This window comes from Gadus macrocephalus, chromosome 3, assembly GCF_031168955.1.
Source record: "Gadus macrocephalus chromosome 3, ASM3116895v1".
In the NCBI taxonomy this organism is placed as follows: Eukaryota; Metazoa; Chordata; class Actinopteri; order Gadiformes; family Gadidae; genus Gadus; species Gadus macrocephalus.
The window spans coordinates 22,921,188-22,943,334 of NC_082384.1; the positions used below are offsets into that span (position 1 = coordinate 22,921,188).

General features: G+C 48.9%; 3 protein-coding genes across 4 annotated transcripts in view; 2 read left to right on the top strand and 1 right to left on the bottom strand.

Annotated features, from left to right (window-relative positions):
• Positions 1 to 66: 66 nt before the first annotated feature.
• rpl9 (ribosomal protein L9) lies at positions 67 to 3,951 on the top strand. 2 transcript variants are annotated; one of them, XM_060048078.1, is made up of 7 exons: positions 67 to 91; positions 701 to 747; positions 840 to 955; positions 1,149 to 1,244; positions 1,475 to 1,607; positions 1,789 to 1,869; positions 3,798 to 3,951. In XM_060048078.1, exons 2-7 carry the CDS (start codon positions 702 to 704, stop codon positions 3,905 to 3,907), a joined length of 582 nt encoding a protein of 193 aa, XP_059904061.1. In that variant the 5' UTR covers positions 67 to 91; position 701; the 3' UTR covers positions 3,908 to 3,951. The 2 variants fall into 2 exon arrangements, with proteins under 2 accessions (XP_059904061.1, XP_059904062.1); XM_060048079.1 differs by lacking the exon at positions 67 to 91 and adding an exon at positions 3,202 to 3,326.
• Positions 3,952 to 4,510: 559 nt separating this feature from the next.
• rfc1 (replication factor C (activator 1) 1) lies at positions 4,511 to 18,059 on the top strand. Its single transcript, XM_060048058.1, has 23 exons — positions 4,511 to 4,697; positions 5,012 to 5,155; positions 5,252 to 5,327; positions 5,494 to 5,604; positions 5,822 to 6,144; positions 6,498 to 6,563; positions 6,724 to 6,801; positions 7,264 to 7,665; positions 8,022 to 8,123; positions 8,737 to 8,916; positions 9,452 to 9,556; positions 9,793 to 10,222; positions 10,732 to 10,847; positions 11,043 to 11,157; positions 11,864 to 11,952; positions 12,421 to 12,558; positions 12,773 to 12,868; positions 13,370 to 13,623; positions 13,927 to 14,044; positions 14,623 to 14,768; positions 15,816 to 16,029; positions 16,494 to 16,697; positions 17,493 to 18,059. Exons 1-23 carry the CDS (start codon positions 4,695 to 4,697, stop codon positions 17,610 to 17,612), a joined length of 3,630 nt encoding a protein of 1,209 aa, XP_059904041.1. The 5' UTR covers positions 4,511 to 4,694; the 3' UTR covers positions 17,613 to 18,059.
• A 219-nt stretch (positions 18,060 to 18,278) lies between these two features.
• Positions 18,279 to 22,147, bottom strand: part of wdr19 (WD repeat domain 19) — a 20,056-nt gene continuing 16,187 nt past the window's right edge. The window contains exons 31-36 of the mRNA XM_060048048.1: positions 22,050 to 22,147; positions 21,190 to 21,271; positions 20,462 to 20,612; positions 19,733 to 19,856; positions 18,698 to 18,774; positions 18,279 to 18,595 (exon numbers count right to left, since the gene is read on the bottom strand). The exon at positions 22,050 to 22,147 is cut by the window's right edge and continues 27 nt beyond it. Coding sequence (XP_059904031.1) covers positions 18,481 to 18,595; positions 18,698 to 18,774; positions 19,733 to 19,856; positions 20,462 to 20,612; positions 21,190 to 21,271; positions 22,050 to 22,147 — 647 coding nt within the window. The 3' untranslated portion in view covers positions 18,279 to 18,480. The remainder of the gene's footprint in view (positions 18,596 to 18,697; positions 18,775 to 19,732; positions 19,857 to 20,461; positions 20,613 to 21,189; positions 21,272 to 22,049) is intronic.

Below are 22,147 nucleotides of genomic sequence, written 5' to 3' on the forward strand. Positions count from 1 at the left end.
AGTTGTCTTGTAATGTCTGGCGACGCCACGCAACGAAACTACAATTGCGTGATGACGTCTCTCTTTCCTCCTTTCCTCCACCACCGGCGAGGTGAGAATCCCTGAAAAATTTGTTCGCACATAAAATCTACCGTCATCTAACTTAAAGAATATACAATATCACCCTATTTCTAGACATTTATGATCGGGAGTTGTTACACTACACAAGCGATGTTTTATTTTTGATTTATATTGTGGATATTGTAGTATAAAGTGATAGTGTTTTTACCCATTCGCTAAATACTATCCCAGGCCTAGCGGTAGAACTCGTAACGGTGTAACGAAGCACATTGACCTTCTGATTGTTAAATAATGTTCTTAATGCTAAGCAATGTTTACTATGACTTTCTTTGAAATGTTGACATCCCTGTGCGAGTACAATTGGCTTGTTTAACTGCAACATGGTGATCGGACACATCTGATGAGCTAGCCTGGTGTTAGCTTTACTTGTCACACGTAGCGATTCAATAAGTTAGGTTAATGCTTTGCTGAAACGGCTATTATGGAATTTTTTATATCTATATGACAAGCTTTGCATGTTACCCTTTGCACTAAGCTGTGCAACACGTTTGAACCCACGTTATTCTTGACCACTACATCCACCGCTAACCCTTGTGTGAAGTCCACAAAGCTAATGCATTGCTCTTCATGTCCATTACAGAATGAAGACCATTCTTAGTAACCAGACTGTCGACATTCCCGACAATGGTAAGTTGGCCTATCTGAGATATGGATTTGAGATGTTCACTTTCCAATGTGAAGAGTTCTGTGTAAACTTATTTTCTCTCTGCTGTTTATAGTGGAGATTAAACTGAAGGGTCGGACGGTCATCGTCAAAGGACCCCGGGGCACGCTCCGCAGGGAGTTCAACCACATCAACCTGGAGCTCAGCCTCCTGGGAAAGAAGAACAAGAAGGTGGGCCCCCTTTCTGTTCATCTACTTTGTATCTTTGGTGCTTCGTTGAACGGCCTAAAGCATCTCAAATGTGTTGAGTTCTGGACTGTTACATTAGTCTGACTGACAATTTTGGTAGATTTGCTGTTGTAAGGCATTGAGGAGTTTGCGTTTTGTTATAGATGTTGTAAGGCTGTGTGTCTCGCCTCCACAGCTTCGCGTGGATAAGTGGTGGGGAAACAGAAAGGAGTTGGCCACAGTCCGCACCATCTGCAGTCACGTCCAGAACATGGTCAAGGGTGTCACCATGGTAATTATATTGCTCTTCGTCTCAGCCCTGTTTCAGCGGGGCACTTTTGCCATGTGCCAACAATAATGCCAATAATGGCCTGATGCATTTGGTGGCAGGCCCTCTCTGCCAACATAGTTAACTTTAAGCTGCTTTTTTACACTGCTATGCTAGACGCATGATTCATGTATTTAGAAAAGGCATTTTTCCATCTTCCTCTTCATAACCGGCTGATTTCATGTTTCTCCCAGGGCTTCAGGTATAAGATGCGCAGTGTGTACGCCCATTTCCCCATCAACGTGGTCATCCAGGAGGGAGGCGCGTTGGTCGAGATCAGGAACTTCCTGGGAGAGAAGTACATCCGCCGTGTTCGCATGAGAGCTGGTGAGTCTCCTGGTTCCTCCATCTGGATCATTAGATGTTGAGGCGTTTTTGATATAGATGCATTTTAACTTGACTTTAATTACCTTGTTGTACAATAGTCCTCTCGAATGAAGGGGTTGTAGTTTGAATTGTTGGGTTATTTTATCCATTTGTCTCACGCCACGCTCTGCCCCCCCCCCAGGTGTGGGATGTGCTCTGTCGACGGCCCAGAAGGACGAGTTGGTGCTGGAGGGCAATGATGTGGAGCTTGTGTCCAACTCAGGTGAGACCTCCCCCATCCCCGGTTTAAGATTAAGTGACGCGGTGCAATTAATGCTGCTTCGTCAGCTTCTGTTACATTTTAGGAGGGTTTAAAAGTATTGGTTTAATCTGACCTATGGAGTCTTACCTACTCCTTAAATCCATCTAGAATTGTCTCAGACATTTTGTCAGGTTACATCTTGCTATTGAATTGGTTTGCTAGATTAAAATGGTTCATGATCGTCTTTGTGTCAATATTGGTGTTGATCTTTGCTGTTTGAATTAACATGTGCATTAACAGGCTCTGCCCGATTGGTAAAAAGGATATTACAAATATTGTTTTTTTTTATATATTTTTTTAATGGAATGCGAAACTTGTCTTCATTGTAAAAAGTTATTGTATGGTTCATGCATAAATGTTCATCTATTTGTTATCAAAACATTTAAACCAAATTAATTTCCATCCACTTCTGTACTTCAGTATTTAAGATTTTTCTCAAGTACTTCAAATGTCATAATCACAAACCATTTATTGGTCTCGACCTAACGAGGTGTATTTTCCTATAGTTCCTGGGTATTTGAAGGCTTGTACTCTTAATATTTGCCAATGAAAAACTGGATAAAGTAAATCATAGTAATGCTTACTGTTATGATGCAGTCTTGGTCCGATGTTTAAATATCTGGGTTTTATTCAAGTCAGCTTGAATTCTATACTCACAAAAGGTACACTCAATGTGCTTCTCATAGCAACATGTCATACAATAAAATAAAAACACGATTACAAAAGGGATGCATAAAAGACATTTAGCAACTGCATTCAAAGACATGAAAACAGGATTTAACAGATGCCCGGAAAACATTAGAATAAGTTAAAAGTGCAAACGTTTTTTAACGTTGATTTTAAATGTGGTCTGGGTTGGTGCAAGACTCATCGAATGTAGTTTGACACTGGGCTAACGGTCCATTGAACCGTGTTGTATGAGAAATTGGTCTGCTCTGTAGTAGGAGTCTTGTTAATAGAAAGATTAACGAGCAGACCTGCCTCCCTCGGAACTGGAGAATACCATCCATCTAAAAGGGGTTGTTTTGTGTTGCAGTAAGGGGTTGCACTTTTATCATACCATGTACAACATGAATTCATTCAGCCATCCATCAGTATTGTCCTCCAGAGCACCGCTAGTCTTCATTATACATGGGCTGGCTCCCTGTCACCATTCTGATGTCCTACTCTCCAACCTCATCGTTGTACTTGTGCAACTTCCCTCTGTATCTCCCCTTGACCCCAAACCGTTGTTCCATGACTGGTTTGTATCCTCTGTACTTTGCTTATACCCCAAGCCCTTTTTCATTCCAGCGGCTCTGATTCAACAGGCCACCACAGTCAAAAATAAGGATATCAGAAAGTTCTTGGATGGTATTTATGTTTCTGAGAAAGGAACAGTATTGGAACGTCAGGATTGAAGGCAGAAACAACTAGAGGTTAGCAAACGCAGCGAAAAGCCTCAACGGTGGTCTGCACGGGTTGAGCACTTGTGTTCGGCTTTGAACGGTTGCATCGTTTGAATGTCGCCTCATCGAGCTTTTTTTATTTTTTTTCAATGGTCAACTTTGCACTTCATGGTGGTTTATATGACTGAAGTCTGTTTAATTGCACACTTGATGTCATCCTCCACTGGTGGTCCATCTTACATTTTGCATGTTTCCAATTTATTTTGCATTTCCACATTTGATGTAAATATGCAACTATTGTGTTTCTTTTTTTTTTGGGCATTCAGAGTATCTGTTGGTACCTCTTGTTGTTGTTTTTTATTTTATTTAGCCATTGATTGTCGCGCTTGCATTTAAAGCAGGAAGTGAATGAACTGCAGCTCTAAGCGTGATAGTCCCCCGCGTGCTGCGGCATGTGACCCATGACCCTGTTCTCATTCTGTTTTCTCCACCCCCCCACAGCTGCCTTGATCCAGCAGGCCACCACCGTCAAGAAGAAGGACATCAGGAAGTTTCTGGACGGAATCTACGTCAGCGAAAAGACAACGGTGGTCCCACAAGAGAATAATTAAATCTATTCCTTGACAAATAAAACTTCCCCACTTTTCCAAACAAACATGTTGCTTTGTTTTTTGTGCAAGTTATGGTGTTTGGGTCACTATTAGTGCTAGGTTCCATCTTTTAAATGCCAGTTTATGAAATTAAGATGCATTCAGAACAAAGTGTTGCCAAAATGTTGAGCACGCACTAGCAGAAGGGCTGGTTTGAGTTTTAAGCTGTGCAAATGTGTTATAAAAGATACACTATGAAAGGATTTGTATTTCATAATCAGGTTCAAATGAAACTAATGACTAGACTGCTGCTTGTCACTGAGATAAACCCATGAAATTGTTAGTCATCATAAGGCACGGCTATGCCAGAAGGACTTCGTGTCATCTTTCTGTACTAGACCACATTGTTGGGGGGGCTTATCCTATTATAGGAATGATATATCCTACATTCCTTAGACATTTTACAAAAGGGCTTCATATAGGATAATATTTCATGTCTTCAGGATCATAGGACTTTAGCTTAATGTAAATGAAGAAAGTGAAGTGCGTCACATTCACCTGTCGGAAGAAGTTGGGATGGGGCGTCCAGCGCAGACCACTCCATAGTAACTTATTTTGAGGTACTGCTCCATTTTATGGAAATAATGATCGACATGGACCAGAACTTCCAGTACGTCGATGCATATTCGGTTGCCAACACGGCGTCATCACCAGGCGACACCGCCCAACATCACAACCACTTCGCGCCAAGCATATACTGGGATTGCTTTGGGATTGACAGTCTGCAGCGGAACTTTCTGTGTTCAGTATGGTATGTCATATTCTGTTAGATTGCATTTATACCTATGCGTTAAAACCACAAATTGCGTTGAACAGAAGTAGTCTAGTAGATCAGGCCTTAAATGTCTTTATCTGGAGGTTGGAACCACGCAGCTAAGTTTAGCTTGTGCTATGTTGTTTAAATGTGACAGTTTTGTGTTGATGCTCCCCCGATTTGGAAATTTTGGAAACATGTCGGAGATTTCTTAGGCACAATGCTAAACTATTGGGAATGTACAATATTCTCGTTCGAAATGATGAAGCAGTTGGCATACAGTGAGCGATTCTTTCTCTGTGATAACCCAGGACATAAGGCGGTTTTTTGCGCCAACTTCTGCAAAACCTGCAGCGCCGAAGACCGCCCCAAATGGAAACCCCGGCAAAGATGCGAAGAAGCCTAAATCTTCCTCAGACGAAGACCTAAAGAATAAAAACAAAAGGCCATCCAAGGCAAGAATTAAATTAACATCGTGATCCTAGTAAACAGATTTGCCAAATTGTGGGTTTTATTTTTATTTGTTTTGTCTTTCTTTGCATCTTTCTCAGATCAAAAGCCCTAAACCCGAAGCAAAACCGAGAGAAAGTGGCAAGAAACGAAATAAACGTGCGATCATAGAATCTGGTAGGAAAATGTCAAGTTATGTAAAGCGCCGACTACTGTCACCTGATGACGGAGCCTTTCACGCACACAATTTGAATTATGAACAAACATTCTATTCTGGGATAAACGTTGACTTGTTCATCTCATTGTCCTCTGTTATCATCTACTGTCTACTTCCTGGATACAGACTCTGAGGAGGAATCAGTTAAAGAAAAGAAAATATCCAAGGAGAAACCGAAACCTAGCAAGGCAGAGCCCTCTGCTAAGAAGGATCCTGTGCAATATGTCTCTGAAACAGGCAAGTTTTAAGGTGCATTGTCATATATATATATATATATATGCATCCTCCTGCAGACCAATGGTAACATAACATGTGCTGGAATTATGTAGCCCAATTTGTAACCTCACACTAAATTTTACACAAAGTTAAATTATGTCTTTCTACCTCAATAAAAAACGGTATAATGCCAAATGGATATTTTGCCTACTGTTTAACTGGGTTTCTTTGCTCGTAGATTCCGACAGTGACAACTTCCTGTCCTTCAAGAACAAACCCAAACCCAAGGAGAACGGGACCTCAAAAACAACAACAACAACGAAGAAGAATGCGGGCAAGTCCTCCCGGGGATCAAAGGAGACCATAACGTCTCCTGTCAAGCCCTCCTCCAGCGAGGGCAAAACCCCCAGCAAGACCCCTGCCCCCCCGGTACCCAGGACGCCCAAGGCCACGCCTCCCCCCCAGCCCAAACACACCCCCACTTCAGTCCTGGACTACTTTGGCAGCGGCGGTGTTCAGCGTTCGGAGAAGAAGCTGGTGGCGAGTGCCAAGAGGAAGGCAGTGAGTCTTTGTTCTCCGCCAGGTGTCTCTGTTCTCCCCCCCCCCCCTGTGCAATAGCTCTATAATATAAAGATATAAAAGATAGCACTCAGGATGAGCATATTTGGAAAAAAGTAACCTTCTGAATTTGAATAATATGTAATATTATTAATTGTATTTATTATTATTTGTTGGCCTATATATTCTTGTTTTGGTTTTGTTGGTATGGTCTTATACCTGGCATGAAGTGTCACGGTTGCGTATTCATAATTTGATCATTGATTCATCATACTACAGGGCTCTATCTTGTATAGAAAACCCTTCTCTTCTCATCTCTCTGTTTTTCATAACCCCCCCCTTCTGATCCTCCCCAGCCGAGTCCGGACCAGCAGAGCGATGAGCTCATCGCCCAGCAGCTCCAGAAGGAGGAGGACATGGAGGTAGGACACCCCCCCCCCCCCCGCCGCCCTCTTTGAACCAAGGCACGCCCGTCTATATCCGTGCTGTCTTCATGGAGGTACCATGTGGTTCTAACCCTCTTCCTGTCCCCCCCCCCCCCCCTCCTGCCCCACCCACCCACGCGACCTTCGCCCTGGCCAGCTGGAGAGGCAGGTGCACGAAGACGAAGACTTTGCCAGAACCCTCGCCATGTTGGACGAGCAACCCCACGCCAAGAAGGTCAGGCGTCTGCCACTCGCAGCGGGGGCATCGTGAAGAGGGCGGAGAGATAGTGTGTGTGTGTGTGTGTGTGTGTGTGTGTGTGTGTGTGTGTGTGTGTGTGTGTGTGTGTGTGTGTGTGTGTGTGTGTGTGTGTGTGTGTGTGTGTGTGTGTGTGTGGGCATTGTAAAATAACAATCAAAATAATAATCTTGTTGTTGGCTACATTCTAGCTGCGTTATAAACCGATTACAGTTTAGGGTCCTATTTGGCCATTCTGAACAAATGAAATCGCTGCCATTACCTGCCTGTCTTCTGATTGGTAAGACACAGAGGTGGAGAGATGGTTTAATTGTGTGTGTGTGTGTGTGTGTGTGTGTGTGTGTGTGTGTGTGTGTGTGTGTGTGTGTGTGTGTGTGTGTGTGTGTGTGTGTGTGTGTGTGTGTGTGTGTGTGTGTGTGTCCATGATTTGGGAACATCCAGGCCCGCAAGGAATCTCCCTCCCTGGCTGAGAAACGGGGTTCCAGTCCCTCTCCCAGTAAGACCAGTAAGGCCTCCGTTTCAAAGACCAGCGAGGAGGACTTCGCCCCTGAGGACGCCATCAGCCCCACCCCTCAGAAGCCCTCTGCTCCAATCAGAGCCAGCTCCAAACTGGCCATGATGAAGAAGAAGAAGGAGGAGGAGGAGGAGGAGAAGAAGAAAGGGGAAGCGACCGTCACACGGGAGAGGAGCGTTATTATGATCTCTCCGGAGAAGATTAAAACGTCTCCCAAGAGGGAGCCGCTGGCGCCCTCCAGCGCCGACAGGAAGTCCACGCGCAGAGTGTTAAGTGATGCCCCCGGCCCCCCGCCCGCCGCTCTGAAGACCTCCCCAAAGGACGCAGAGGTGGGGGCAAACGCTGCAACTTGATTTTATTCAAAAAAAATTGTTACACTTCGCTCAAACGAAGCGTGTGTCGATGGTCTGTTGATGGTGTTTCGGTGGGTTTGCTCTGTTCTGTCGATGGTGTGTCTGTGGTTTTGCTCTGTTGTGTCGATGGTCTGTCGATGGTCTGTCGATCTTGTGTCTGGTTTTTCTCTATTGTGTTGATCTGTCGATGGTGGTTTGCTCTGGTGTGTCGATGGTTTGTCTGTGGTTTTTCTCTATTGTGTCGATGGTCTGTCGATGGTTTGTCTGTGGTTTTTCTCTATTGTGTCGATGGTGCATTGACGGCGTCTCCCCCCATTGTGCCGCTGTACCAGAGCACGGAGGATGCAGAGAAGAAGAAGGGCAACTCCTCCGGCTTCAGGGACTACCTGAACCGAGACGGACCGCGGGCACTGGGCTCCAAGGAAGTCCCCAAGGTAGTCAAGGCAACTTTATTTACACAGCACGCTTCATACACAAGACGGACCCTATGTGCTAATGTACATTTTATCACTTAATGACGCCATTTATATGCCTTTTCACTCTTGGTAGAAGCCCAATCCCTACGTGAGCTCCCCGCGCTACGGCCATCCGGAGGCGCACAGAGCTTTTGATAGATAAAATTATATTATACTATAATACATAGAACGTTATAAGACGCAGAGAATTGGCGCGCTGCCAGCGAGTGTGAAAGGAGAGTTGACGGAGAAGATGGCGGTTGACCTAGTTTCAAAGTTAATACCGTTTATACCGGTGTTGACACGAGCGTATTACTCGGTGTGAAAATGTCCACACCGCGGCAACCCTAGTTAACGCTGACCTTGTGTGTTAATGCAGGATTGTGTGTTGGCGCTGACCTTGTGTGTTGGCGCTGACCTTGTGTGTTGGCGCTGACCTTGTGTGTTGGCGCTGACCTTGTGTGTTGGCGCTGACCTTGTGTGTTGGCGCTGACCTTGTGTGTTGGCGCTGACCTTGTGTGTTGGCGCTGACCTTGTGTGTTGGCGCTGACCTTCGTGTGTTGCCGCTGACCTTGTGTGTGTGTGTTTCCAGGGTGCGGCCAACTGTCTGGAGGGCTGTGTGTTCGTGCTGACGGGGGTCCTGGAGTCCATGGAGCGCGACGACACCAAGTCCCTGATCGAGCGCTACGGGGGCAAGGTCACGGGCAACGTCAGCAAGAAGACCAGCTACCTGGTGGCGGGACGCGATAGCGGGGTCTCCAAGACGGAGAAGGTGACCGCTGGACCTCTTAATGTAGCCATGTTCTGGGGGGAACCCACCTGCCACTCGGAGTGATACTCATCGCAGGGCTGCTTGGTTATGGACGATTATTTAGGTCAATATTGAAATCACGATTATTTAAACGATTTGTTTTTGGAGTTTGAAAACATGAAGCATTTTCTATCTAAAAAAAGATACTTTGTATCTGAGAACTTTGAATTTCCTCCTTTTTTTGAAAGTGCACAAAATGTTCAAGAGGAAAATGTTCAAATCGAAAAATTATGTAGAAATATGAATCCAGCTTTTCTTTGAATGAATTAAATATATGTACTTTAAAATAAAGTTCATATATTTTTTTTTTAAACTCGATTTATATTAGTTTGGTGGTTGTTTGAGACAAAATCCTAATCGCTTTCATCCATCGCCCTACCCTATCGTTCCCCATCTCTGCTGCGTCCTGTTGATTGGCTTTACTTTCCGTCCTCATTGACGCTAGTCTCTCGTCCTATTGGCTGGGTTTCCTTGTGCTTTGTGATTGGCTGGCCAGGCGGAGAACTTGGGTACCACCATCCTGGACGAGGACAGCCTGCTGGAGCTGATCAGGACCAAGCCCGGGAAGAAGTCCAAGTATGAGATCGCCGCGGAGGCCGAGGTCAGCATGGTGTCCTCTGCCCGTCTGAAGTGGTGGTGGTGTTGTTGTTGTTGTGGTCTCACTGTTTTTAACCTGCATGTTCTACCATAATATGATCAGGATGGTTTGGCCCCAATTTGAGCCGTCTTCATAAATGTTTATCTGTGGTTAGATTTGAGTGTTTCAATCACAACTGGGTTTCTTTTTTTAATTGGATATTTTTTTAAATAGTAATTTTGTTTTTCTGTCGTCGGCAGAACAAAGTGTCCAAGAGCCGGACCCCGGCCAGCCAGCCCTCCAAGACCCCCCCCAGAGCCCAGAAGGTCTCCCCCTCCAAGGGCAACTCCAGGTCCCCCCAGACCCCCAGCCCCTCCAAGACCGGCCAGTCCCGCGCCCGGGGGGGCGAGGGCAGGGCCGGGACCAGCGCCACGCCGCCCGGGCGGGGGGCGGCCTCGGGGGTCCGCCGCGGCCTCGGCCTCAGTCCCCCGGCCTCTTCCTCTTCCTCTTCGTCTTCCCGGGCGGCCGTGGTGAAAGAGGAGGCCAGCCTCCTCTGGGTGGAAAAGTACCGCCCCCTCTCGTTGAAGGCCGTGATTGGCCAACAGGGGGAGCAGAGCTGTGCCAATAAGCTGGTGCGGTGGCTCCAGAGCTGGCACCGGCACCACGCTGGAGGCGGGGCCAAACCGCCAGGTATGTCGGTGCATCTTTAAGCAGTCCCTCCAGAAACACGCGATTATGCGATCGCATAATTCATGCTTAATCAGCCAAAGTCCGCATTTGCATGCTCAGATATGCCGCACTTTCACCGCATAAATTGCAGATTTCCGCGCAAAATATTTGGGGCTTGCATGATTTCATAATCCCCGCATTTTCGTAGCAAAAAATGTCACATATATTTTAGCATAAAGTGGAAAAATGTTGCGTTTACTAAACACAAGAGCAGCCATTTCCCCCTGTTGCCATGGGAACGTTATGAAGTGACGTAATTACGCGACGTGGACGTCATCGAAAAGCTGCATTTTTTTCGCAAGTTCCTGCAATTTCATCGCATAAATAGCGCCACATTTTTCTGGAGGGACTGTTTAAGCTGACACAACCCTAATGGACCGGGAGTTCTGTCAGCGGTCCATTCACCATGAAGAACCTCGTTCAGTTTGTCTCACCGTGTCCTGATTGGTTCTTTTTTGTCTCGACCACAGCTGCAAAGTTTAGCAAGTTTGGCAGCGCTAAAGACGATGGCTCTTCGTTCAAGGCAGCCCTGCTCTCCGGCCCACCCGGGGTGGGGAAGACCACCACCGCCGCGCTGGTCTGTGAGGTCAGTCTCACTCACTCAGTCACTCACATTACTCACTCATGTAATCACTCATGTACTCACTCACTCACGTTCTCACTCACTCACCCACCCTTCACAAACACACACGCACATGCACACACGCGCACACGTGCACTCACTCACTCACTCACTCACTCTCGATGATTGGCATTAAGAGCCCCTTGTTTGTGTGTTCAGGAGCTGGGCTACACCTATGTGGAGATGAACGCCAGCTGCACGCGCAGTAAGAACACCCTGAAGGAGGTGATCGCAGAGTCCCTCAACAACACGAGCATCAAGAACTTCTACGCCGGTAAAGTTCACTCAGTCATCACTCATTTGACCCGATGCCCTGGGGCTTGTGCTAGGATTCCGGGCGGGGTTGAGATGGGTTGCTGTCCAACGTGTTGTTGCCCTAAAGCTACCCCAAGCATGACGGACTGTAAAATGTGTTGTTGCCCTAAAGCTACCCCAAGCATGACAGGCAAAGAAATATGAAAGAGATATCCCAGGGTTTCCCACAGCACTTTACAGCTTAGGAAAAGGATTACATATTCTAAACTTCATGCACTCTCTGTGCATAGATCAGGCTGCAGGGCAACAATCTGACAACCTTCATGATAACAGGCATCAATGGTCCCCCCCCCCCCCGTTCTGTCAGCCAACCCCACCAACTTAACCAACACATTCTGCGGGAAACCCTGTATCTTCAAGTCTTTCCGTGGAGCTTTTCACTGCACGTTTTTCCTTTTGTTCAAATGCATGCAAGTTACTTAATGTCTACAGAATAAAAAAAAAGCTTGATGGACCAGGAAATCCTGTCCGACCTGCATAGTGTCTCTAACCTTCTTCCATGGGTTGTTATTAAAGGTGACATATTATACCACTAGGTGTGAGTGTGATTAGCCGCTACAAGCCGTTTTGAAAGTGGTGTAACGTGTCACCTTTTTAATTCTGTAGTGTTTAACAACACTTGAACCGAGTTGAGCTCGCGTTCTGACGCGTGTCTCTCCCTGCAGGCACGTCTCAGACGGTGAGCAGCAAGCACGTCCTCATCATGGACGAGATCGACGGCATGGCGGGCAACGAGGACCGCGGGGGGATACAGGTGAGCAGACGGAACACTTGCATCAAGTGCATTTAGCGGACGCTTTTATTGAAAGCCACTTACAATAAGTACATTTGTCATCAGAAAGGGGAAAAAAAGATATCGCCGTCGGTACAGTAAGGATGTTCACGGAACCAAGTGCTGAGCACTAACCATCACTAGGTTAACCCATTCCCCGTTAACCACAAAGATAGCTAGGATCAGAAGCTACACAACTCGGTACTATAACTAAATAGACACATTACATACAATCAGACGTACAACATAAAATAAGACGTACAACATACAATAAGTAGGAGTGGTGGGGTCACCTGACCAGAGTCACCTGACCAGAGTTCACCTAGCCTCATAGTGGCTAGGTGAACTCTGATCAGGTGACCACGTAGAACACGTTCAGCTGTGAGGGAGCAGAGTGGGGTGAGAAGTGTCTCTGACCCCCCCCCCCCCTGTTTCCCTCTCTGACCTCAGGAGATGATAGGTCTGATCAAGACGTCCAAGATCCCCATCATCTGCATATGCAACGACCGCAACCACCAGAAGATCCGCTCGCTGGCCAACTACTGCTTCGACCTGCGCTTCCAGCGGCCTCGCGTGGAGCAGATCAAGGTGAGCGCCGGGCCCCCCAGCGCCAGGGGCCCCACTACGGCGGGGGGCCCCCGGCTGGCTGCTGACCCCTGGGCTGTAGCTCAGTGGTCAGTGGTTTTACGTCATATGGTCTTGGGACACGTTTTTGATCGTCGGCTCGGCCACAATGAGGTGCTCCCTTCCGATTCCAATTCCCTCCACTTTCTCTCCTATTTGTTGGGTCTCTCTCTGCCAGGGTGCCATGATGTCCATCGCCTTCAAGGAGGGCCTCAAGATCCCGCCCCCGGCCCTCAACGAGATCATCCTGGCGTCCAATCATGATGTCCGACAGGTGGGGAACACTGGCTATGAAATACCAGACCAAATTGTACTTTTTTTTTTTTTTTTTTTTTTTTTTTTTTTTCATCTCCTGAGATGGAAGAAGGTGGTCCAGACAGAACGCCTTCTCTCTGGAACAGATCACAATGAACCGGACATCAAACTGAGTGTATATTAGGCTCGGGGCGGTATCAAGGTTTGCCGGTACGCTGCGGTATTTAGAAAAATCCGGATGCCAGCAAAAATACAGCCGCTCCTCTTTGTATCAAACTGATGCGCGGTGGTGTAGCGCACAGAACACCCCACCAGAGGTCAGTCCAGCTCTCCTGGTGAAACCGGCAGCTGAGTGGAGAAAGACGGTGACTTTTGGATAACGCCAGTCACTGTTAAAATAAGAAACGGCTCAACTGCTGTTTGGGAGGATTTTGGGGTAAGTCACATGATTATGACGAGTATCTATTCCTTAACCTTGGTCTCCTCTGCGCCCCCTTGCCCCCCCCCCCCCCCCTCCCAGGTGCTCCACAACCTGTGCATGTGGTCGGCCACGGACAAGGTGATGAGCTTCGACAAGTGCAAGACGGACGCGGCCGGCGCCCGCAAGGACATGAAGATGGGCCCCTTCGACGTCTGCCGCAAGGTCTTCTTGGCGGGCGACGAGGCGTCCCGCATGAGCTTCATCGACAAGTCGGACCTCTTCTTCCACGACTACTCCCTGGCGCCGCTCTTCGTCCAGGAGAACTACATCAACGTGAGGCCCGTCGCCGCCGGGTGAGGACGGCGCACACGGGAGACTCGCACGCTCACGCACCCTGAGACGTAGACGCACGCAGAAGGAGACACGTACGCACACATAAGGAAGCACGCGTACGGAGACGGGCATCGCACTCGGAGACACACAGACACATATACACACACACAAGGAGACACACACCACACCACACACACACGTATACGCATACACACACACGCACACGGAGACACACGCACCCATAAGGCGACCCTCTAACTAGGTGGTGGTGGTGGTGGTGGTGGTGGTGGTTGTAACGTTGTCCCCTCGGCTCCGCCCCTCAGAGGTAACATGAAGGCCCACCTGGTGCTGCTCAGCAAGACGGCCGACTCCATCTGTGACGGAGACCTGGTGGACAGACAGATCCGCTCCCGACAGACCTGGTCCCTGCTGCCCACGCAGGTGACGACTCACTCACTCGCTCGCTCGCTCACTCACTCACTCACTCACTCACTCACTCACTCACTCACTCACTCACTCACTCACTCACTCACTCACTCACTCACTCACTCACTCACTCACTCACTCACTCACTCACTCACTCACTCACTCACTCACTCACTCACTCACTCACTCACTCACTCACTCACTCACTCACTCACTCACTCACTCACTCACTCACTCACTCACTCACTCACTCACTCACTCACTCACTCACTCACTCACTCACTCACTCACTCACTCACTCACTCACTCACTCACTCACTCGCTCGCTCGCTCGAAAATGACACGTGCGTTTCTTGCGAGACTCGTTTTGAAATAACCACACCAATGAATTCCGTTGTTTTCAACGTTCTTTCCTTTCACATTGACCTTTCGCCTTGCGGTACAGATTAGCTTTGCCCAGCCCGTAGACGCTGCACCATGTGTGGCCTTGCACCCGCCAAACATGGAGGCACTGTGTGTAGCCTGGAGCCCGCCTCTGAGTGTGTTGTGTGTGTGTGTGTGTGTGTGTTGTGTGTGTGTGTGTGTGTGTCCAGGCGGTGTACGCCAGCGTGCTGCCAGGCGAGCTGATGCGCGGCTACATGAACGCCTTCCCCACCTTCCCCAGCTGGCTGGGCAAGTTCTCCTCCACCAACAAACACTCCCGCATCATCCAGGAGCTGGCCTCGCACATGAGCTTAAGGTGAGCGCAGCAGGGACAACGTCTTTATAATGTTCAAAGTACCCCTAGGACCCTTCATAGTACCCCTAGGACCCTTCAAAGTACCCCAAGGACCCTTCAAGTACCCCTAGGATCCTTCATAGTACCCCTAGGACCCTTCAAAGTACCCCAAGGACCCTTCAAGTACCCCTAGGATCCTTCAAAGTACCCCTAGGATCCTTCAAAGTACCCCTAGGGTCCTTCTAGTACCCCTAGGGTCCTTCAAAGTACCCCTAGGGTCCTTCAAAGTACCCCTAGGATCCTTCAAGTACCCCTAGGATCCTTCAAGTACCCCTAGGACCCTTCTAGTACCCCTAGGGTCCTTCAAAGTACCCCTAGGATCCTTCAAGTACCCCTAGGATCCTTCAAGTACCCCTAGGACCCTTCTAGTACCCCTAGGACCCTTCTAGTACCCCTAGGGTCCTTCAAAGTACCCCTAGGATCCTTCAAGTACCCCTAGGACCCTTCTAGTACCCCTAGGGTCCTTCAAAGTACCCCTAGGATCCTTCAAGTACCCCTAGGATCCTTCAAGTACCCCTAGGACCCTTCTAGTACCCCTAGGACCCTTCTAGTACCCCTAGGGTCCTTCAAAGTACCCCTGGGGTCCTTCTAGTACCCCTAGGGTCCTTCAAAGTACCCCTAGGGTCCTTCTAGTACCCCTAGGGTCCTTCAAAGTACCCCTAGGATCCTTCAAGTACCCCTAGGACCCTTTTAGTACCCCTAGGGTCTTTCAAAGTACCCCTAGGGTCCTTCTAGTACCCCTAGGGTCCTTCTAGTACCCCTAGGGTCCTTCAAAGTACCCCTAGGATCCTTCAAGTACCCCTAGGACCCTTCTAGTACCCCTAGGACCCTTCTAGTACCCCTAGGGTCCTTCAAAGTACCCCTAGGACCCTTCTAGTACCCCTAGGGTCCTTCAAAGTACCCCTAGGACCCTTCTAGTACCCCTAGGACCCTTCTAGTACCCTTAGGCTCTCAAACGCCGCTCCAACACACGGTACCAACGCCCCCCCCCCCCCCCCCGTCTCCCAGGACGCTGAGCAGCAAGCAGGCGGTGAACCTGGACTACCTGCCCTACCTGCGGGGGGCGCTGCTGAGCCCCCTGCAGCGGCAGGGCGCTGAGGGGGCCGGCGAGGCGGTGCAGCTGCTGGACGCCTACCAGCTCATCAAGGAGGACGTGGACAACATGATGGAGGTCAGCGTGTGGGGGGGCCAGGCGGACCCCTACTCCAAGCTGGACCCCAAGGTACGGACCCCCACGGCGGCGCGATTGTGTGTGTGTGTGTGTGTGTGTGTGTGTGTGTGTGTGTGTGTGTGTGTGTGTGTGTGTGTGTGTGTGTGTGTGTGTGTGTGTGTGTGTGTGTGTGTGTGTGTGTGTGTGTGTGTGTGTGTGTGTGTGTGTGTGTGTGTGTGTGTGTGCGCACGCTACATGCATGGTCATAGCATTACGTTTATCGTTAGCATCCTGCATATCGGCGCACGCGTGCGCCGATATGCAGGATGCTAACGATAAACGTAATGCTATGACCATGCATGTAGACGTGGCGCGCATAGCTAGCGGTATCTGTCCTCCATGCGTGTCTAACAGGCTCAGATGTATATCGGGCTCCCGATGCGTATCGCGGTGTCGTCCCCGCGGGGCGCCGAGCCTAAAGCTCTTAACGGGCTCGCGCTGTGCGTGACGACGCTGTCCCCCCGTCTCCCTCCCAGGTGAAGGCTGCGTTCACGCGGGCGTACAACCGCGAGGTGCACCTGACCCCCTACTCCCTCCAGGCGGTCAAGAAGGGGCGCCGGGGGGCCGGGGGGGCCGGCGGGGAGGGGGGGGAGCTCGGGGGAGAGGAGATGGACTCGCAGGCACCGGCAGAGGAGGAGTCGCAGGAGGAGGAGGAGAACCTGATGGACGGCATGATCAAGGTAGGCAGCAGTGTGTGGTAGGGATGCACCGAAATGAAAAATTCTTGGCCGAAACCGAAACCAAATATACTGAAACAGTTGGCCGAAGGCCGAAACCGAATACCGAATGTGGCTTTTAATGTTTTTCATTCAATTTGCTTTAATTTTTCACCATTGTATAAATCAAACAATTAAATGTCCTTTCTAAACTTTTTTGTCTTGCTTTTCTATAAAAAAAATCAATTACAAATTTGATACAAAATATTTATTTAATACTGAACGTTTTCTAACATTCCAGCAGACAGACATTATAACAAGAATTGAAGAACAATGTACCTTTTAAAAAAAAAAAAAAAAAACTTTTTTTTTATAAATAAATAAAAATGTTCGGCGTATTATGTTCAGCCTTTTTACTCCTTCGGCCGAAACCGAACATTATGTTTTGGGCCATTTTCGGCCGAACATGTTCGGTGGCCGAATATTCGGTGCATCCCTAGTGTGTGATGGAGTGCGCTGTGTGGTGGTAGCAGTGGAGCGAGGATCAGCCCTGCTTATTGAGTGTCTTCTGTTTGTTTGTGTTGTCTTGGAATACACGACAGAGTCGACGGGCTCATTTTTAAACAAAGCTGTTTGTGAACCGCTTATGAAACCAATATAAGGCTCATATATGTCTTGTACAGTACGTGAGGAACACGTCGAAAGAGCAAATATTTCCACCAGCTTTCCTGTGACTAACCCTCGCCCGCCTCTCTCTCTCTCTCTCGCTCTCGCTCTTTCCCCCCTCTCCCTCCCTCCCTCCCTCCGTCTTCTCTGCAGCTGAGAAAGGCTAAGGCTAAAGCGAAAACCACCAAGGTGACCAAGAAGGTTAAAGATGAGGATTCTGAGAAACCCAAACCTAAACCCAGGGGAAAGGTCAAGGCCAAGGCCAAGAAGTGAGACTCTGCCCCAGATCATGAAGAAGAGTCTTCCTGTGTACACTCCCTTCCCTATTGGCTCCCGTCTGATCCCGCCTCCGGTACGCGAGCCCTCATTGGTTCTGAGTGACGCAGGCTGAAGTGATGCTCTGTTTCTGAATAACTGGTGTCTCCGTGGAGAACGGAGCCGCTCTTATCAGGAGGTGACCACCGCAACGTGCGGATCTCTCCACTGGTTTGCTCCGTTTGAATACATCATGTCAAGCAGAACGTCTCCATGGTCCACAGCTGTGTTGCAACTAGTGTTTGTAACCTGTAAATAGTTGACGTAAAAGCCCAATGCTGTTACTTATGTGTGCTTCAATACTCCAACGTAGCTCTGTACATGAATCTCTTTTCTTGCACTTTTGAGAAGCAGTCAACTGGACATCCAAACAGTTCTGTATATAAATCTTTGTAAAAAGCTGAATTGATTTCTGGTTCATTTTCTGAATTCCTACTATTCTGCTACCTCCCTACTATATTTATGTGGATTGACTTTATACTGAAACAGCAGAGTTCATCCATAATAAGAAAAGAAAAAAACGGGTTAATTTGTGAGGTCATTACATTCACACCAAAGTGATTTGATTAATTTTAAGTCCTACATGAGTCCTGTATGAGATCAGATAAGTGGTGAAAGGAGAACTTCAATAGTCAAAACAAGAATCATTTTTAATTAAATGATACAAATTATTATGTACATAAGTTATTGCTTTTCCGGAATATAATATTCACCATCCTTATTACTGAGGCTGGAAAACTACGTTTTCAATATACATACACACCCATACAAAACCGATCAGTGACTTTAACAGCTAGAGTACACAGCTGTGTTGGTGTTTTTGTTTTCATGGCTCCTCTTCCTGAGGCTGTAAGTAACTGGAGCAATCTGGGACCTTCTTCACCTGGTTGGGCGTCAGCGTCTCGGAGCACATGGGGCACGCACTCTCCGCCTCCAACAACCTACAGACGCACACAACGGTCGGATCCCCTTCGTCAACACATCACAAGAGGGGGGAGATGATGGAGACTCTGCATGAGGTGTTGTGTGTGTGTGTGACTCACAGAACGAATTCGGAGTAGAGCGCGGGGAATTCACAGTGCGGACACACAGCCCAGTCCTCTTTGAGCATGTGACGACCCTGGCAACAGTCGACATGGAAACACAAACATTTAGTGCAGTGTTTGAGACGGTGTCTCGTTGTTTCACCATAGGATAATGGTGTTGAGTGAAACCTTAAAGGGGACATATCAAACCACCAGGTGTGAGTGTGATTAGCCGTTACAAGCCGTTTCGAGAATCTGCCCCTTATGACATCACAAGTGGGCGTGTCGTCCACCTAGATGTGTGCTGGATAGATCAGTCTACCAGCCTACCCAGTGGACCGTAGCAAACGTTGCTCATCTATCCAGCACAGATCTAGGTGGACACGCCCACTTGTGATGTCAGAAGGGGCAGATTTTCGAAACGGCTTGTAGAGGCTAATCACACTCACACCTGGTGGTTTAATATGTCACCTTTAATCCATGGCTCTACTGACACTGAGCTTAACGTAACCGAGCTCTGCTGGTGCCCCCTACGCTAAGCCGGGGACAGCTGGCTAACGCCTGGTAGGGAACAGGGTGGGGCTGGCAGAGGGGTCAGAGTTCACCTCTGTCCTACGTAACGTGTCATTTGCCCCCAGAGCAGAGGACTGTTCCTCGCAGTGGCAGGCCTCTCAGAGGAGACGTTAAACCGAGGTCTAGATACCCTCTGGAGCTCCCTCCCTCTGGCCATCCGAAACTCTGATACACTCTGGTCATTCAAAAGTCAACTTAAAACCCATCTCTTCAGGACCACCTACGACGTTGGACAAATCATCCTCCACTCTCTCCCGCTCTCTTAATGTGTTGCCTATTGTTGTGGTGGTGTTTATCTTTTTCCCTTTTGTTTGATTGTCTGTACTGTCTGTATGTATTCCTTTCTTATCCGTAAAGCGTCTTTGAGTACTTAGAAAAGCGCTATAAAAAACGGATCAATTATTATTATTATTGGATCAACCCCCCCCCACTCCTCTCGGCAGGTAAGGCTCCGTAAAGGCGGTGAGGCGCGGTGGTCACCGTGGCGATGCAGTAGGGCAGGTTGTTCTTGCAGGAGCCGCACATCAGCTCGTTCTGGGGCAGCTGGGCTCCGCAGAAGGGGCAGGGCGTCGCCTCCTCCTCCACCTCCGACGTGTCCGGACGCCTGCAGGGGCACAACGGCGCTCGTCCAGTCAGTTCCTCCCCTTGAGCCCTTGCTCACGGGTGCAGTCTCAAAGGGCTTCACAGGCCATATATTCACGACAACCCCCTGAGCCTAACCCCAGCCCCCCCCAGAGGGCAAGATAAAACTCGCTCAATCAGCAGGGCCTAAAAAAAAAAAAGTTTGGTTCCTGTTGGTTGTCAGTTGAGGTCATGGGTAGGTAGGGAATTTATTAGATTTTTTCCAGCGGCAGCGAATGATAGGTAGGTTGTTTTCATTTAAAAAACGAGAGAATGCGCTCATCCTTGTACAGAATGAAGAGGTGCTGTAAGAAAAGTTTTTTTTTTAATTAATTTTTTTAACTCTTTTTTCAAAAAAATGATTTGGGTCGCACATAAATTGACAGGATCGGTCGGAAACCGGAACCGGAAAAAAAATAAAATTTAGGCCCAAGGAAGAAACCGTGGGGGATCCCTCCTTCCAGGGATGATCAGGAGTGCGTTGGGTGCAGACACACACACAGGCTAAACACTTGATATCAGTGATGGGGTTAGGGTGAGTTGATGGGGCGAGGTGGTCCGCCGGGCTGATCGCAGAGGGCCGCTCACCTGACCATGGCCTCCAGCTTCTTGCGGTACTTGGCGTCGATCTTGTTGCGGTACTCGGGCCTCATCAGCATGGCGGCGAAGCTGAACGCGGAGTTCTTCAGGCCGGCGCGGTGGCACTCGATGACCGCCGACGTCAGGATGGGGACGATGTCTGGGGGATCACAGGACGTGTGTCAGCACAGCGCTGCCCTTTACGGCGGACGCACGCTCACGTGTGTGACGAAGAGATACCCAACGATCCCAGTGCATCCACTACGATATGACGTTCTTCAAGGACTCAGCGCGGGGTTCAGGCTGCATTGTGCTGTAAGTTTAAATCTGGGTCAATTTAACGGGCGTTTTATTTTTCTTACGCTTCATATTTGTTTGTGCTGGAGGCTATTATTAGACAGACTATCAAAAGCAGACAAGAACTCGGCCAAGCAGCGGGAAACTGGGAAAGTGGGTCAAGGTTTCAAACCAACACTGTGTCGAAAAACACATTTTTTGAAAGGTTCCTCCACCTAGTGAATGGATTTCTCGCAAGAAGAAATCCATTCACTAGGTGGAGGAACCTTTCAAAAGATCACTAGCACAAGATGAGGACGCTTTTGCTTCAGCTTCAGGCCCAGCTTCAGGCCCCGCCCCCGGCCCCGCCCCCCCCCCCCCCAAGAGTTCTGCTGTCCCCCCAATAGGACTGCTGGGCCCGAGACCACAGTGCAAACCTCGCGCCGCTGATGTGAACTCACGTGCGGGGAACTTGCTGATGTTGTTGCTGACGCGGATGAGCATGCGCGCCCCCTTCAGGTGGTCCCCCCTCTTCACGTGGATCTGCAGAACACACACGGGGTACAGCCCACTTAACACCTGTCAGATGTCACCTGTCACCTGTCACCTGTCACACACACAACGGTCCTTCTGACCCGGGGCCCTCAGGTTGTACATCAAATCAGCGGGAGATGTTTTGAACCTTAGAAAACTGAAAATCTCTAAATTACTTCAATCAATTCATAGAACAATGTGTTTTTTCAAGGAGAAGGGAGGGAGAGACAGGTTTAGAGAGAGACAAGACGGAGGGAGAGACAGGTTTAGAGAGAAACAAGACGGAGGGAGAGACAGGTTCAGAGAGAGACAAGACGGAGGGAAAGACAGGTTTAGAGAGAGACAGACGGAGGGAGAGACAGGTTTAGAGAGACAGACGGAGGGAGAGCCTGGTTCAGAGAGAGACAGACGGAGGGAGAGCCTGGTTCAGAGAGAGACAGAGACGGAGGGAGAGACAGGTTTAGAGAGAGACAGACGGAGGGAGAGACAGGTTGAGAGAGAGACAGGTTCAGAGAGAGACAGACGGAGGGAGAGACAGGTTCAGAGAGAGACAGACGGAGGGAGAGACAGGTTTAGAGAGAGACAGACGGAGGGAGAGACAGGTTCAGGGAGAGACAGACGGAGGGAGAGACAGGTTTAGAGAGAGACAGACGGAGGGAGAGACAGGTTTAGAGAGAGACAGACGGAGGGAGAGACAGGTTCAGGGAGAGACAGACGGAGGGAGAGACAGGTTTAGAGAGAGACAGACGGAGGGAGAGACAGGTTCAGGGAGAGCAGCCCGTCAGACCTTGACCAGTATGTAGGAGTGGAGGACCATGAGGTTGGTCCCCATCTCTGCGGGGATCTTGATCCTCTGTGTCTGCAGCTCAGTGTACATGCTGAACA